We start from the raw sequence: 17,991 nt of genomic DNA, 5'->3' as shown, positions 1-17,991 counted from the left end.
GAAGGGAAGGTTGCACAACAACGGCGGCGGTGGTGGCGGCAGTTTTCGGCGTTCCGGGGGGGGGGGGGGGATCGACAGATTCGCGGGAGGGGGTGGGTTTCGAGGGGGCCATAGTGCGGGGGGGGGGGGGGGTGACAGCTGATTCCGAGGCAGTAGGAGGAGTAGGGAAACACGCTACTCCTCCCCTTGCCTTGGAATCAGCTGTGTTGACGTCAGTGACGTCCGTGCGTGTCTGCCTCGCAGACCACTCGCAGCCAGGGAGCCACGGTCCCAAGCATAGAACGTTGGAGGTGAGAATTATTATATAGGATGGCATTTGTACTCTGCATTATCTGAAAGAAGTTTGGGTTCAATGTGGCTTAGGTCAAACTTTTAAAGTAAATTACAATAAGAGAAGTATAACAAAAATACAAAATAATAGTAGGTAAAAAAAAACCCCCATCTGAACAGTGAGATGATTCATTTTGAAATAATTTAACTAAAAGAATAACAGTCACCAGCAGTGGCGAGGAATTCACTAAATCAGAATGCTTTCAACAATTTACGATATTTCAAGTAGTCAGAACTATAGTGCTCCCTTCTTGAAATGTCGGATTCAGAACAGATAACACCAACTACTATGTTGGCCACAAGATCTGGATTTTAAAGATGTTTTTTCAGAATAAAGAAAAAAACCTTTCGTGGTTTGCGAACTCGTGTTTTTCCAGATCTAGTGAGGGAAACGCAAAGGCGACGACAAAAGTTTTTACAGATGAGACAGGAGACACTTCAACTTGGCGCAACTTTTTACCTTAAATATCCTTGCAAATGTTTATTGGTCTGAGAGGGGAGGGAGAATGGGAGGGGTTGGAGGGAGGGTGGTCGAGGGAGGGAGTAGAGGAGGTAGGGAAGAGGGGGGGAGGGGGGGGAGAGGGTATTACAAAACTGGATTAAAAATATATGAAGTACACAAGGCGATTATGGTGGAGCCGAAGACATCATATGATACTCCATGTATATTAATTAATGTTGTGTGGGGCTCACTTGGAATATGCTGTAGTGAGCCGAGTTATATATGTTCTGTCATATTCTTTTTGCTCAATAAAGACTTCTAAAAATAAAAAAAATATATATCCTTGCAAATGTTTAATCTCCTATCAAGCCGTGAAATATGTTTATTTTGATCCTGACCAATTGTCATCTTTTTTAACATCTAAGAGAGCTCCTAGTTAAGTAAAGTCGAATAGAAACTCGTCTGTATCTCAAAATTTGATTTATAAAGTTTATTACCTGTTTTCTCCTATTTAGGAATCTCGGACTCCTGTTGTGGACTTTAAATGAAGCTATAATATTTAATATGTGTTATGAATAATATCTTTAGATTTAATTGTAATAGTGGATTTATCTTTACAAGTCTATACTTGTTTACTATGTATAAAAACGATAAAAATATATATATATAAAAAAAAGACCTATAGCGCTCATCGTTTTGGGATAGATTTTTGTAAGTAGCTGTTTCCTCTTTGTATCTTAAATAGCTTTGTCATATCGTCTGGACGTCTGAAACTATAATGAGCTGAATGGGGATGTAGCTCAGTGGTAGAGCGCATGCTTTGCATGTATGAGGCCCCAGGTTCTATCCCCAGCATCTCCACTTTTGAGTGGAGGAGTGGTCTAGTGGTTAGGGTGGTGGACTTTGGTCCTGAGGAACTGAGTTCGATTCCCGGCATAGGTAGTTCCTTGTGACTCTGGGCAAGTCACTTTACCCTCCATTGCCTGCCGCATTGAGCCTGCCATGAGTGGGAAAGCGCGGGGTACAAATGTAACAAAAAAAAATGTCTTAAGTGCTCCTGGAATGTAAACTGCCTTGAGTGTCCCCTTGTTGAGGTAGTCTAGCAATTTGTAAACAATAAATGAACTGCCTTAGGTTATTGCTTACTACAATAATCAGTGTAGAAAAGAGAATAATTCTTTATTTTTTCCTTGTCTTTTAATTTGAGATGCATGAGTATACAAGTGTGTAAAATTAAGAAGTGAACATCTGCTCTGTTGAATCCTTCCCAGCACCCCTCTAGTCACATACAAGACATTTATCGCTCAGTCTATACATCAGTGGTTCTCAACACAGTTCTTGGGATTCACCCAACCAGTCTGGTGTTCAGGATATACACATTGGATAATAGTGGAGGAGTGGCCTAGTGGTTAGAGCACCGGTCTTGCAATCCAGAGGTGGCCGGTTCAAACCCCACTGCTGCTCCTTGTGATCTTGGGCAAGTCACTTAACCCTCCATTGCCTCAGGTCCAAACTTAGATTGTCAGCCCTCCTGGGACAGAGAAATATCCAGAGTCCCTGAATGTAACTCACCTTGAGCTACTACTGAAAAAGGTGTGAGCAAAATCTAAATAATAAAGATTCTAGAATTCTAAAGAACAACAAGATTCCATGCAGAATTTCAAAGTGTAGCAACATTCCATGTAGAACCCCAAAGAGTAACAAGATTCTGGAATCCTAAAGAGTGACTAGATTCCATGCAGAATCGCAGAGTAGCAACTGGAGTGGTAGAGGAGTGGCCTAGTGGTTAGAGCACCAGTCTTGCAATCCAGAGCTGGCCGGTTCAAATCCCACTGCTGCTCCTTGTGATCTTCGGCAAGTCACTTAATCCTCCATTGCCTCAGGTCCAAACTTAGATTGTCAGCCCTCCTGGGACAGAGAAATATCCAGAGTACCTGAATGTAACTCACCTTGAGCTAAGGTGTGAGCAAAATCTAAACAAATAAAAAAATAAAATTACAAGGCATCTCCTGCTGGTCAAATTTGGTAGTGCAGCTTTCACTCTGAAATAGGTCACTAGTTCATTTGCGTCAAGGGTCTCCACACTCTGAGCAGCATTAGAAGCATAAGGGCAATGTATTTCTCATCATTTTTTTCACACTAAAGTTCTCAGGCAGCCATACCTCTCCAAGTAACAAAAACAATTTGTAATCCTGTCAGGCTTCAGCCTTATTTGTCAGTGAGTTTCAATCCACAGAAAGGGGTTATCTCATCAGGTCCCAACACTTCAAAAATAACAATTCAGTTCTTTAACTTTAAAAAAAAAAAAAGCTTGGCAAGTTCTCTGCTGAAGTTTTTCAAATAATGTGAAAGACATTTTTTTTTTGCTCCATGACAGTAGTAGATAAAGTACTGCCAACCTCTCCCAGGCATTTCAGGAAATATTGCATGCTTAGGCTCTTTTTTACTAAGCTGCAGTTACATTTTGTAGTTACCACACATTGTTAATAGTTAATGTACTTTAAAGCCTCGGCATTTTGGGGCCATGCTTACCATCTGTACAATTAATGTAGAGGCTCTGCAATTTTTTCACATCCTCTAGGGTAGCATTTTCTGAAATGCTACCCGTTCCACGCACAGGGCCCAAGAGACAGGCACAGCTCCAGAGTCTCAATGCGTGGATGAGACGATGGTGCAGGGAGGAGGGTTTTAGATTTGTTAGGAACTGGGCAACATTCTGGGGAAGGGGGAGCCTGGAGGATGTAATGGGGCAGTTCTACAAACTGAAGAGTAGCAAATCTCCTGGACCAGATGGTATTCATCCCAGAGTACTGATAGAACTGAAAAATGAGCTTGTGGAGCTATTGTTAGTAATATGTAATGTATCCTCAAAATTGAGCGTGTTACTGGAAGATTGGAGGGTGGCCGATTTTTTAAAAAGTTTCCAGAGGAGATCTGGGAAATTATAGACCGGTGAGTCTGACTTCGGTGCCGAGCAAAATGGTAGAGACTATTAAGAACAAAATTACAGAACATATTCAAAAGCATGGATTAATGAGACAAAGTCAAAATGGATTTAGTGAGGTGAAATCTTGCTTCACAAATCTACTACCTTTCTTTGAAGGGGTGAACAAACATGTGGATAAAGGTGAGCCGGTTGATATTGTGTATCTGGATTTTCAGAAGGCGTTTGACAAAGTACCTCATGAAAGACTCCAGAGGAAATTGGAGAGTCATGGGATAGGAGGTGGTGTTCTATTGTGGATTAAAAACTGGTTAAAAGATAGAAAACAGAGAGTAGGGTTAAATGGTCAGTTTTCTCAATGGAGAAGGGTAGTTAGTGGGGTTCCCCAGGGGTCTGTGCTGGGACCGCTGCTTTTTAACATATTTATAAATGACCTAGAGATGGGAGTAACTAGTGAGGTAATTAAATTTGCTGATGACACAAAGTTATTCAAAGTCGTTAACTCACAGGAGGATTGTGAAAAATTACAAGAGGACCTTACGAGACTGGGAGACTGGGCGTCTAAATGGCAGGTGACGTTTAATGTGAGCAAGTGCAAAGTGATGCATGTGGGAAAGAGGAACCCGAATTATAGATACGTCATGCAGGGTTCCGTGTTAGGAGTCACGGACCAAGAAAGGGATCTAGGTGTCGTCGTTGATACGTTGAAACTTTCTGCTCAGTGTGTTGTTGCGGCTAAGAAAGTAAATAGAATGTTAGGTATTATTAGGAAAGGAATGGAAAAAAACTGAGGCTGTTATAATGCCTTTGTATCGCTCTATGGTGCGACCGCACCTCAAATATTGTGTTCAATTCTGGTCGCTGCATCACAAAAATGATATAGTGGAATTAGAAAAGGTGCAGAGAAGGGCGACGAAAATGATAAAAGGATTGGGATGACTTCCCTATGAGGAAAGGCTAAAGCGGCTAGGGCTCTTCAGCTTGGATAAAAGGCAGCTGAGGGGAGATAGGATTGAGGTCTGGTGCGGGAGGTAATGGTGCTGGGGCCTAGTGGTTAGTGCAGCGGACTTTGATCCTGGGGAACTGGGTTCAATTCCCACTGCAGCTCCTTGTGACTATCGGCAAGTCACTTAACCCTCCATTGCCCCAGGTACAAAATAAGTACCTGTATATATGTAAACCGCTTTGAATATAGTTACAAAATACCACAGAAAGGCAGTATATCAAGTCCCATTTCCCTTCACTCAACGTGTAATTAAACTCTGGAATTCAATGCCAGAGAATGTGGTAAAGGCGGTTAGCTTAGCGGAGTTTAAAAAAGGTTTGGATGGCTTCCTAAAGGAAAAGTCCATAGACCGTTATTAAATGGACTTGGGGAAAATCCACTATTTCTGGGATAAGCAGTATAAAATGTTTTGTACTTTTTTGGGATCTTGCCAGGTATTTGTGACCTGGATTGGCCATTGTTGGAAACAGGATGCTGGGCTTAATGGACCTTTGGTCTTTCCCAGTATAGTAACATAGTAGATGATGGCAGAAAAAGACCTACACGGTCCACCCAGTCTGCCCAACAAGATAAACTCACATGTGCCATTTTTTGTGTATACCTTACCTTGATTTGTACCTGTCTTTTTTCAGGGCACAGACCGTATAAGTCTGCCCAGCACTATCCCCACCTCCCAACCACCAGCCCTGCCTCCCACCACCGGCTAAGCTTCTGGGGATCCCTTCCTTCTGAGCAGGATTCCTTTATGTTTATCCCACACATGTTTGAATTCCGTTACCGTTTTCCTCTCCACCACCTCCCGTGGGAGGGCATTCCAAGCATCCACCACTCTCTCCGTGAAAAAATACTTCCTGATATTTTTCTTGTCTGCCCCCCTTCAATCTCATTTCATGTCCTATAGTTCTACCGCCTTCCCCTCTCCGGAAAAGGTTCGTTTGCAGATTAATACCTTTCAAATATTTGAACGTCTGTTTCATATCACCCCTATTTCTCCTTTCCTCCAGGATATACATGTTCAGATCAACAAGTCTCTCCTCATACTTATGTATAGAACTGTGGCGTAGCTACGTGGGGCCTGAGGGGGCCGGGGCCCCCGCAGATTCACCCCAGGATCCCCCTCCCGGCGAACCCGCCCCCGCCGCCGCCTACCTTTACTTTTGCTGGCGGGGGATCCCACTCCCCGCCAGCCGACGTCTTCTCAGTCCTTCCTGCTCTTCAATTTGTTTGCTGACGTCCTGCACGTAATTGTACGTGCAGGACGTCAGGAAACAAATTGAAGATCAGGAAGCGACTGAGAAGAAGACGTCGGCTGGCGGGGAGTGGGATCCCCCGCCAGCAAAAGTAAAGGTAGGCTGCGGTGGCGGCGGGTTCGCGGCGGGCGGGGGGGGGCGGCGCCGGGGGGGGGTAGGGCTAAAATGTGCCCCCTCCCCCCGGGCTCTGGCCCCCTCCCCCACGGAAGGCTGGCTACGCCCCTGGTATAGAACCGATGCTTCCCAGACTGCTTTGAAAACCACAAGCGTGGATGGCTAAAAATCACTAGCCTTAGAATTTTTTTAAATTCCTGGGTGGTTCTGCTTCAACAGCGTCTTCAAGTTCTGCTTTGAATCCTCCTAGCCCTGATTCCTCCTAGTCCTGATCAATGTACCTGCATGGAAGGAACCAGTGGTTGACTTTTGCAGTGTTTGAGGTGCTAGTGCATTTCACTGACTGGAACAAGAGGAGGAGGAGCTAGCCAGTTTGGCAAATGGAGGGAGATTGCTCCCTCAGAAGGGGATAATTCCTCAGTGGGAAAGTGGGGTGAGAGAGAGAAGCTAGTGACCCTTAATTTCTATGGCTTGATCTCTGGGTAGCTCTTCCATATGCCTCGAGAGACAGTAATTTGTAGGCCAAGGCTTCCCAAATTGAGTCATGGCCCTGAATGGTGTTGTAAAACCAACATTTGAGGTCGCAGCTGAATGTGGGCCTCCCATAAGATATTCTTGTCGCACATCTCAGGGGGAGCTGGGTGGGATGCACTTTCTTGTGCCTATGTGAATAGAGTTATGGCCAGAGAAAGATTCAATGCGAGGGTCATAGCCCCAGCCCCCAAATAATTCCTTCTACATTTAGTAGCTTGAGATGAGGTTCTCTTAAGGTTGACACACCTGACTCTAGTGTGTTTTAAGGAGGCCATGACTAAGGGCTTTATATTCCCTTCCTGGTCAAAAGATTGATATGGTGTTAGGTCACCTAGGCGTTTGCCCTTGTCTTTGTAAAAACAAAGATTGGAGAGAAGCATAGCGTTCAGGGACCTACCTCCATGATAGAAAGACTTGTTTAAACAGATTTATATTACCTTTAGCCGGTGGTGGGAGGCAGGACTGGTGGTTGGGAGGCGGGGATAGTGCTGGGCAGACTTATATGGTCTGTGCCCGAGCCAGAGGTGGGACTGGTGGTTGGGAGGCGGGGATAGTGCTGGGCAGACTTATACGGTCTGTGCCAGAGCCGGTGGTGGGAGGCGGGGCTGGTGGTTTGGGAGGCGGGGATAGTGCTGGGCAGACTTATATGGTCTGTGCTAGAGCCGGTGGTTGGGAGGCGGGGCTGGTGCTGGGCAGACTTATACGGTCTGTGCCCTGAAGAGGACAGGTACAAATCAAAGTAGGGTATACACAAAAAGTAGCACATAAGAATATATCTTATTGGGCAGACTGGATGGACCGTGCAGGTCTTTTTCTGCCGTCATCTACTATGTGTAGTCTTCCTCTTTCCAGGCAGCTATATGCAGAGGCTCCATGACTCCAACCCTCCTGTGCTGGGTGCAGCATTCTCTAATGGGGCCATAGTGACCTTCCTTTAGGTAACAGTATGCAGAGGAGGGAGGGCTCAAGACATTGTATGTGGGACGTAGAAGCTTCTGGCCTGTGCACAGTGGAGATTAGTGATACTAGGAGCTCCTTTGTTTGGATCCTCTGTAGTGCCTGGTCAGAACTAGATAGGGCCATAGTGTTTAAGACTAGGTGTCTCAGGCATTCAGAGTAGCAGACACAGCAACCGTTTAGTTTCACCCTAAAAGGTGTTCGTGTTTTTTTTTTTTTTGGACAAGTCTTGTCAAGCTGTTGTATTAATTGCTTAATTCATTGTAGTAAACGAAGGCCTTAATTCTGGTCACTGCATCTCAAAAAAGGTATAGCAGAATTAGAAAAAGTTCAAAGAAGACCAACCAAAATGATAAAGGGGATGGAACTCCTCTCGTATGAGGAGAGGTTAGGGCTTTTCAACTTGGAAAAGAGATGAGTGAGGGGAGATATGATTGAGGTCTACAAAATCTTGAGTGGTGTAGAACGAGTGGAAGTAAATCAATTTTTTTTACTCTTTTCAAAAGTACAAAGACTAGGGGATACTTGAAGTAACATGGAAATATATTTTCACTCAACAAATAGTTAAGCTCTGGAACTCTTTGCCGGAGGACATGGTAAAAGCGGTTAGCATATCTGGGTTTAAAAAAGGTTTGGACAAATTCCTGGAGGAAAAGTCCATCGTCTACTATTGAGCCGGACATGGGAAGCAATTGCTTGCCCTGGGATGTGTAGTATGGAATGTTGCTACTCAGAGATTCTGCTTGGAATCTTGTTACTCTTTAGGATTCCAGAATCTTGCTATTCTTTTGGCTCTTTGAGATTCCGCATGGCATCTTATCACTCTTAGAATTCCAGAAATGCTTTTCTTTGGGGTTCTATATGGAATGTTGCCACAATTTGGGTTTCTGCCAGGTAGGTACTTGTGACCTGGCTTGGCCACTGTTTGGAAAACAGGATAGTGGTCTAGATGGACCATTGGTCTGATTGGTCTGACCCAGTATGGCTAGTCTTATGTTCTTATGTGACTTGCTAGTAATTAGAGTGCGATAAACATAAGTGTCTGTATCCATTTGCACAGTTTTGTGCCACTTTCCCTCTCAAAATTGTTAATGTTTGTGTCATTCTTCTAGAATATGAAATATAAACTGTAGACTACCAAGGATGCACTCATTTTGGTAATTCTGTTGATTTTCACAGCAGGCTTGTGCGTCTCAGGGCTGCCTGCCATTTTATTTTCATCATGTAGGATGGCTTGGCACATATCAGCCACCTCCGTGTTGCCACTTATAGCTGCTGTCGCTCTGTGTGGAAAAATTACGTCCTGTAAAAGAACAGAGGAACTGATACAGCTGAAGAAGAATCTTGTAGAGGAATTCCAACCAGGATAATTCGAAGCATTTTAACTGGTATTGGCAAACTTGTAGAATGAGCCGCCAAAGTAATATCCCTAGTTTAAACGTTATTTGGAATTGATTGTACAGACGGAATCATTGGTCCATTTACAAGCGACAATACGGGAATGGACTTTTGACAGCAGATAAGGACTTTCAGACCCAGTTGTTTCTTCGGTTTTCTCCTTATGTTTTCATATATATATATATATATATAGTGGAGGAGTGGCCTAGTGGTTAGGGTGGTGGATTTTGGTCCTGAGGAACTGAGTTCGATTCCCCCTTCAGGCACAGGCAGCTCCTTGTGACTCTGGGCAAGTCACTTAACCCTCCATTGCCCCATGTAAGCCGCATTGAGCCTGCCATGAGTGGGAAAGCGCAGGGTACAAATGTAACAAAAATAAAATAGATACTATTGGAGATTCTATATGGAATGTTGCTACTATTGGAGATTCTACATGGAATGTTGCTATTATTTGAGATTCTACATGGAATGTTGCTATTCCACTAGCAACATTCCATGTAGAAGCCTGCGCGGCCACACTGGTAATCTGCAAGGGCCGACTTCTACATGGAGTGTTGCTAGTGGAATAGGAGCATTCCATGTAGAATCTCAAATAGTAGCAACAGTGGAGGAGTGGCCTAGTGGTTAGGGTGGTGGACTTTGGTCCTGAGGAACTGAGTTCGATTCCCACTTCAGGCACAGGCAGCTCCTTGTGACTCTGGGCAAGTCACTTAACCCTCCATTGCCCCATGTAAGCCGCATTGAGCCTGCCATGAGTGGGAAAGCGCAGGGTACAAATGTAACAAAAATAAAATAGATACTATTGGAGATTCTATATGGAATGTTGCTACTATTGGAGATTCTACATGGAATGTTGCTATTATTTGAGATTCTACATGGAATGTTGCTATTCCACTAGCAACATTCCATGTAGAAGCCTGCGCGGCCACACTGGTAATCTGCAAGGGCCGACTTCTACATGGAGTGTTGCTAGTGGAATAGGAGCATTCCATGTAGAATCTCAAATAGTAGCAACAGTGGAGGAGTGGCCTAGTGGTTAGGGTGGTGGACTTTGGTCCTGAGGAACTGAGTTCGATTCCCACTTCAGGCACAGGCAGCTCCTTGTGACTCTGGGCAAGTCACTTAACCCTCCATTGCCCCATGTAAGCCGCATTGAGCCTGCCATGAGTGGGAAAGCGCAGGGTACAAATGTAACAAAAATAAAATAGATACTATTGGATATTCTACATGGAATGTTGCTACTATTGGAGATTCTACATGGAGTGTTGCTACTATTGGAGATTCTACATGGAATGTTGCTATTCCACTAGCAACATTCCATGTAGAAGGCTGCACAGGCTTCTTTTTCTGTGAGTCTGACGTCTGGACGTCAGACTCACAGAAGCAGAAGCCTGCGCGGCCACATTGGTGATCTGTAAGGGCCGACTTCTACATGGAAGAATAGCAACATTCCATGTAGAATCTCAAATAGTAGTAACAGTGGAGGAGTGGCCTAGTGGTTAGGGTGGTGGACTTTGGTCCTGGGGAACTGAGGAACTGAGTTCAATTCCCACTTCAGGCACAGGCAGCTCCTTGTGACTCTGGGCAAGTCACTTAACCCTCCATTGCCCCATGTAAGCCGTATTGAGCCTGCCATGAGTGGGAAAGCGCAGGGTACAAATGTAACAAAAATAAAAAAATATATGTATATATATGTTTTTATATGCTGGAACTGGTTGATTTACCACCTAGAAATGGATCCAGTCTCTCACGATCCTACTTGAATTTACATTACCCAGATTGTAACGGTCTCAAGTATAAATCTATTCATGCCTCCAACTTTACATTCATAGGCACTCAACTGTGGAATGCCATACCCAACTCAGTAAAATCTACCCAGATCTACCTTAATTTCAGTCCGTACTGTTTTAAAAAGCTTACTCTCCAGGTTCAACATAATTTTGATCAACTCCTAATTTTAACAAAGTTCATGGACACTAACTATTCTTTATCATTATCTTTTACATATTGCTTGCTTTACATGATACTTATTATCTTTACTTTTTACTACGTAAGCCGCATTGAGCCTGCTCTGTGTGGGAAAGCGCGGGGTACAAATGTAATAAATAACGTAACATTAAAATGTTATATTCCACTAACACCGATATAGTTCTGAGTGGTCCACAATAGTAAACTGGAAAAGCTCCAAGAATTACAATTCAAATAGGAGAAATGCGATGTATAGTTTTAGAACAAAGGGTGCTAATTTTAACTCTTAACCCCCCCTAGTCACCTGTTCAGTACATGTTTGTTTTAATCATTCCTACAGTAAATAACTCCCTAATCTCTTACCTGTCCTGTTTGTCTTGAATAGGTTGTTAGCTTTGTCTTACAGGGATGGTCTTTTACATGTGGTGTATGTTTGTTTAGTAGCTGAATGCTCTGTTTTCTCGTGCTTTCTATAATTTTGCTACTGGTTTTACACACTCTTCCACCGGGGGATCATTCTGTCTATCCACTACCCTTTCTGTTAGAGAAATATTTTCTGATGTTGCTACCGAGTCTGCCCTTGTGGTGCTTCTTAACTGGAACAGGGATCCACTCGTGTAGTCCTGGAGAGCCCCAAATCAGCCTTGCATACGGGATTTCCACAGGAAGGAGGGCAGAGAGAAACAAAGGTAGCATCCAGCCCAAGACATTTTGAAGATGAGATTTAAATCTATTCAGTGCAGGTGTGAAAAAGAATCCGATTGTGGGGAAAAAATATATACATGTCGTATAGAACCTTTAGTCTGGCTGCACCCATGGAGTGGAGGAGTGGCCTAGTGGTTAGAGCACGGTCTTCCAATCCAGAGGTGGCCGGTTCAAATCCCACCGCTGCTCCTTGTGATCTTGGGCAAGTCACTGAACCCTCCATTGCCTCAGGTACAAACTTAGATTGTGAGCCCTCCTGGGACAGAGAAATATCCAGAGTACCTGAATGTAACTCACCTTGAGCTACTACTGAAAAAGGAGTGAGCAAAATCTAAATAAAGATTCTAGAATTCTAAAGAATAACAAGATTCCATGCAGAATTTCAAAGTGTAGCAACATTCCATGTAGAACCCCAAAGAGTAAAAAAGATTCTGGAATCCTAAAGAGTGAATAGATTCCATGCAGAATCGCAGAGTAGCAATTGGAGTGGTAGAGGAGTGGCCTAGTGGTTAGAGCACCAGTCTTGCAATCCAGAGGTGGCCGGTTCAGATCCCACTGCTGCTCCTTGTGATCTTTGGCAAGTCACTTAACCCTCCATTGCCTCAGGTACAAACTTAGATTGTGAGCCCTCCTGGGACAGAGAAATATCCAGAGTACCTGAATATCACTCACCTTGAGCTACTACTGAAAAAGGTGTGAACAAAACCTAAATAAAATAAAGATTCTAGAATTCTAAAGAATAACAAGATTCCATGCAGAATTTCAAAGTGTAGCAACATTCCATGTAGAACCCCAAAAGAGTAACAAGATTCTTTGGGGTGGAGGAGTGGCCTAGTGGTTAGAGCACTGGTCTTTCAATCCAGAGGTGGCCAGTTCAAATCCCACTGCTGCTCCTTGTGATCTTGGGCAAAGTCACTTAACCCTCCATTGCTTCAGCTACAAACCAAGATTGTGAGCCCTCCTGGGACAGAGAAATATCCAGAGTGCCTGAATGTAACTCACCTTGAGCTACTACCGAAAAAGGTGTGAGCAAAATGTAAATAATAAAAAAATAAAATGGCATAAAAGCCCTCATCCTGGTACATACAGGATGCAATAGGGCAGTGTCAACAGGCAGCAGCACCTCTCCACCTGGTCTTGACTTTTCATGCTGTTCTTTCTCCCACTGCCTCCGTCAGGTTTCCTTCTAGCGATTACCACCATGCACCGCCTTGTTTTGTTGCTTTCAGATATTTGCTTACTTGTTGCCACTTAAAGAATGACGCCTGCTTGCCAAATTGCCAAAAGAGAGGTTGCAGTGAACAAGAGAGGGAAGTGGGTGTGCTGATCTGCCCGATTCTCCCTCCTTAACACCAGCAGTTATGTCGGGGGTCCAGGAACAAACCTAGAGTAGCTCAAGGAGCCGCCATAGATGTTGAAGTTGATAACATAGGCAACCGAGACCCTTGGGCCCGGAGTATTAGTTACAGTGCATAATAATCACTCGAGACACATGGTTATTTCTTAAACATGGCAAAACTTGGCCACAGCTTTATTTTAAATTCAAACAACTTTATCAACATAAATCCCCAGGTATACCCAAGCCCATCAGTTCGCAGCTTAGTAGCCAACCCAGTCCGCCGTCACAGCAAAACTGACCAATCGTAAACTGAGCTCCCCGCCGTGCAGCAAGGGATCTCAACCGTAAGCGCAGCTATCCCAGCTGTCTAGCTTACACCATCAGGCTTGGGTACCCCGCCAAAGCTGCGACAATTTTAAACAGTACAAATTCATGTTCATTTGGGGAGGGGGGGGGGCCGGGTGCTGGCTGGTGCTCGGTCGCCGAAGAGGCCGTCCGAGCTCAGCCCAGGGGTTTTAAACCCCTTCCTTTGTGCCAGCCCCTCACAGCGGGGAGCGCCTTCGAGGCGGGGTCCTGACCTCTCCCCCTCGCTCGCTCCCCGCTGCTTAGGGCAAGCGTGCCCATCGGTGCACGGCGCCATGTTAATGTCGGCTCCGTGCACCGGGGGGGGGGGGGGCACTTCACCTCGCTTAACTCAGAGAAAAGCAGCTTCCACCAGAATGGGGGTGGTGGGGGTGGGAAGATGGGGAATGTCGGGAGGATGCCTGGATTGAGGGATAGGAGGTGGGGTGGGGGGTCCAGAGTACCTGGGAGATGTGGAGATTGCCCCTCACTGAGCAAAGAAAATGTGCTTCTATGTAGTGATTAGCATGCACGTTACCACTTGTATTTTATCGTTTTTACCAATGGGTACTTGGAATGTGTTTTATTGTAGGCCAATAAAATCCTTGTGCATTTGAAAGTGTTTTTCTTTTCCTTCCCTCTTACAGAATCTTGATTAAAGCACATCAACATTGCTTTAACTTAGACAGTGGTTTGACGTTTTGCACATTCCCACTTTATCATCTACTAAAGCCTAGATGGTCTCCAAGTGCTGTGCAAAGAACTGCCTATTTTTGTGGCCGAAGTGCATATGCGCACGTACATGAAAATCAATCCGTAAAATATATTTCTGAAGTATATTTACAGTCCGACTGCAACAGGTATCAACAAATTGCAGTTGAAGTGAGAAATCAATTAGGACGTACTGAAGTCCCATTCCAATCTTCTGTAATTTGAAACGTAGCCGCGTTTTGATCTAGAAGCTTCCATCTCACTAGGAACCAGGCCTGGAATCTACTTCTACTTATCATTTCTAAAGCGCTACTAGACGTACGCAGCGCTGTACACTTGAACATGAAGAGACAGTCCCTGCTCAACAGAGCTTACAATCTAATTAGGACAGACAAACAGGACAAATAAGAGATAAGGGAATATTAACGTGAAGATGATAAAACAAGGGTTCTGAACTAGTGAATAAGGGTTAGGAGTTAAAAACAGCATAAAAAAGGTGGGCTTTTAGCCTAGATTTGAAGACTGCCAGAGATGGAGCTTGACTTACCGGCTCAGGAAGTCTATTCCAGGCATATGGTGCAGCAAGATAAAAGGAACGAAGTCTGGAGTTAGCATGAGCCTTCATTTTCAGCTGGCCCAGGGATTTGAACCCCCAATTTTGTATCCCTCCTGTCCCCAGCATTCCAAGTCTGAGCATTAGGAGCAAGGAAAGTTGTTACCTAATTTATTAGTCCTTGATGTCTGGTTTAGCGCAATTCCTTATAAGAATTAAGAGAATGAATAAATAGGTATAGAGCTTTCTTATCGATATTTATCGGCTCTGATCGGCATAAGAAAAAGTGGCCAGGTCAGGGGTGGTGCGGGGGGGGTGGCATTGGAGGCGCCAGAGGCTATGTGGGTGCCAGCAATATTTCAGTTCCAGGACCCACATAATTAAGCGGGTGAATTTAGGTCAATTTTTGAGCTGTCCTAAATTCACCCACTCAGCTATGTGGGCCCTGGTACTGAATATCGGCCAGCAGCCATTTTCCTCAAGGAGCTGCAAGTGGCAGGAGTGAGTGGACTTTGCTCTTGGCCCTGTCGACCTTGCTGAACCACCAGGGATAAAGGATTAAGCCCGAGGTGGGGGGGCTGTTCGAGGGAAGTTGGTTGGTTCTGTGTGACAACAGGGGGAAGGGAAGGAGAGAGGCTTTTGTGGGGGCCAGGAGGGGGCTTCCAGGGCTCCTTAGATCCTTTCAGTAGTTATGCAGGTCCCAGCCAATATTCAGCCAGGACCTGCATAAGCCCCAGCGGCCAGCATCGAGCAAATTAGCCCTGTAGATTCAGTGCCAGGTCCTGCACATGGCTCCGGCACTGAGATTCTGGGGCTAATTTAACTGACCATGGCTGAGTATCAGGGGGTAAAAAAAAAAAATAAAGAAAACATTCACTGCTGGCTAATTGCCTGGAGTTGTCTTGATACAATAATAATAATAAAAAAAAACCTTCTAGCTTGGAAGTTTGCAAATCAAAGCTTAAGCATTTATCCAAGGTAACCCAAGAAGCTTTATGGAGTTTCTCAGCGGGATCCGCACACATTGGATGATTGTAACTGACTGTGGACAAGTAGGGGTTTCGTGCGGAGAAAGCAGAACCACAGTTGTGTTGGAGATGTAGCTTCAGTACCGTGTTTCCCCGAAAATAAGACACTGTCTTATATTAATTTTTGCCCCCAAAAATGCGCTAGGTCTTATTTTCAGGGGCTGTCTTATTTTTCGGGGAAACATCGGGGTTGGCCCGCCCGCCCTCCGTCGCTCCCAGAAGTAACCTTAAATGCCTCCTTTCACCTTCGCAGCAAGCAGCAGCAGGGCAGGCCACTCCTTCCTTCCGTGCCCCACGCAAGGGCAGGGCACGGAAGGAAGGAGATGTCTGCCCTGCTGCTGCTTGCTGCGAAGGTGAAAGGAGGCGTTTAAGGTTAGTTCTGGAAGCGACGGAGGGTGGGTGGAGGGGGGGCCCGGCGACCTCGGGTGGGGGGGGGGGGGGCGGCCTTGTCCGGCTCTCGGCGGCCCTGCTTTCAAACAAAAATTTGCTAGGTCTTACTTTCGGGGGAGGCCTTATATCTACCAATTCAGGAAAACCTCTACTAGGTCTTATTTTCGGGGGATGTCTTACTTTCGGGGAAACAGGGTATTACTAGCGAGTCAGTCACTGCATCACCATCAGGACGGCTCAAACCTCACCTTAATTTGTGGGTGTGTGGGGGTATGAGTGGGTAAAACAGATCTGAACAGGTGTCTTAGAAGACCATTAAGCAATCAAATGAGTATCTTTTTTAGTTGGGTGTGTTATTATCGGAGGGACTATGTTTTATGTACTCGTATTAAAGTAAGTGTATCATTATTTTTTTCTTCTTCTTGCTGTTCCTCCGGACTCACTTTTAGGTATGAAAACTACTGGTGTAAATCAAACTTTACCAAATGTATTTGGAGCTGGTGTTACATTTTTCATGTATTAACACATGTTCATATTTGCTTCTTTATTAGCTACATCCCCTCGGGTTTCATCTGAACTCGAGCAGGCACGACCTCAAACAAGTGGTGAGGAAGAGCTGCAGCTCCAGCTTGCATTAGCGATGAGCAGGGAAGTTGCGGAGCAGGTCAGTTCAGGAGTTATTTTGTTAGCTTGGGCTTTCCTCTTTATGCCTTTGCTTTGATTCTTTCTCTGAAAGGATATTGCACACAGGGCTATTGCCTTGGGGGGCCCCCAAGCCTGCATGAAGGTGAAGAGGCGCAGACTGGAGTCCCTTTCCCATATTTGTTTGTTTTCCTAGGTCATTTCCTGGCACGATGAGTTTCTGGAAGTGGATCTCAAATTTCAGTTTGCAAATTCACAGAGTGCTTCTTCACCATTTGTACAATGTCCAGCTCAGTAGATTTGCATCACATTTTGAGGGAAAGTAGAGACCAACGGATTGATGCAGTAAAGTGCACCAGGATTTACTCACTGTTTGGCTTGGCTCTTGTGCACAATTTTACACTGTATGTAGAGCAAGTTTTGCACAACAGCCTCAAGTAGACATTAGAACACAGTATATTTAAATTAGCTGTTATGGGCAGATACACAGACGTGATCAGGAGACCCGAAGGCTGAGTGCAATGTCTGAGGGTTTGCGTTGGTGAAGATTTCATGCCTTTTTCTTCTGTTGTAAGCATAAGGACCTACAACGTTTTTTTTTTTCTGGCTTCCATGAAGAGCATGGGATTTAAAAAAACAAAACAAAGCTGAGAGGTGGTGTGCTGAACAAAGAATGAAGTGCTGGACTGGTGACAAATGAGTATTGGCAGCCATCAGATTGCATGCAGACAGATCTGTACATAAGCAGAGAATAACATTCCAGCATAAATATTAGTTATTTTCATTATTACTTACCAGACCAGTCCAGAATGAATCGGTTATGCTCCTCTGACAGCAGATGGAGAGAATAAACTTGCAAATTAAGCCCGATATAAAAGTGGAATCATTTATAGAGCTTGTTTTTGTTGAATCCAGAGCCTTCCCTGAAGGGTCTGAATGTGAAGGATGTAGCGCATTTTGGGGACTGGATTGGCGTGTTATACATAGCTGTTGTATGACCTCCGCTGCAGGCATGGTGATAGTGGCTGCTTTGGCGGAGAGAGTGGGCGGTGGACATAGCTTCCAAATCCAGACTTGGTAAGATCTGAATGTAGTTACTTGAGGATTAAGAACTGGTTGAAAGATAGGAAGCAGAGAGTAGGATTGCGTGGCCAGTATTCTCAGTGGAGGAGGGTAGTTAGTGGGGTCCCGCAGGGGTCTGTGCTGGGTCCGTTGCTTTTTAATGTATTTATAAATGACCTAGAGATGGGAATAACTAGTGAGGTAATTAAATTCGCCAATGACACAAAATTATTCAGGGTCGTCAAGTCGCAGGAGGAATGTGAACAATTACAGGAG

At 44.7% G+C, this 17,991-nt stretch overlaps 1 protein-coding gene across 6 annotated transcripts in view; it reads left to right on the top strand.

Moving 5' to 3' along the window:
* EPN2 (epsin 2) overlaps positions 1–17,991 on the top strand; it is a 98,974-nt gene that overhangs the window by 59,244 nt on the left and 21,739 nt on the right. For all 6 annotated transcript variants that reach the window (XM_030212620.1, XM_030212619.1, XM_030212617.1 and 3 more), the window contains exon 3: positions 16,563–16,675. In XM_030212620.1, the coding sequence (XP_030068480.1) occupies positions 16,563–16,675 (113 nt within the window). The remainder of the gene's footprint in view (positions 1–16,562; positions 16,676–17,991) is intronic.

Source organism: Microcaecilia unicolor, chromosome 8 (assembly GCF_901765095.1).
Source record: "Microcaecilia unicolor chromosome 8, aMicUni1.1, whole genome shotgun sequence".
NCBI classification, from domain to species: domain Eukaryota; kingdom Metazoa; phylum Chordata; class Amphibia; order Gymnophiona; family Siphonopidae; genus Microcaecilia; species Microcaecilia unicolor.
Note: the sequence above shows the minus strand (reverse complement) of the source record. Positions and strands in the feature narration are given on the sequence as shown.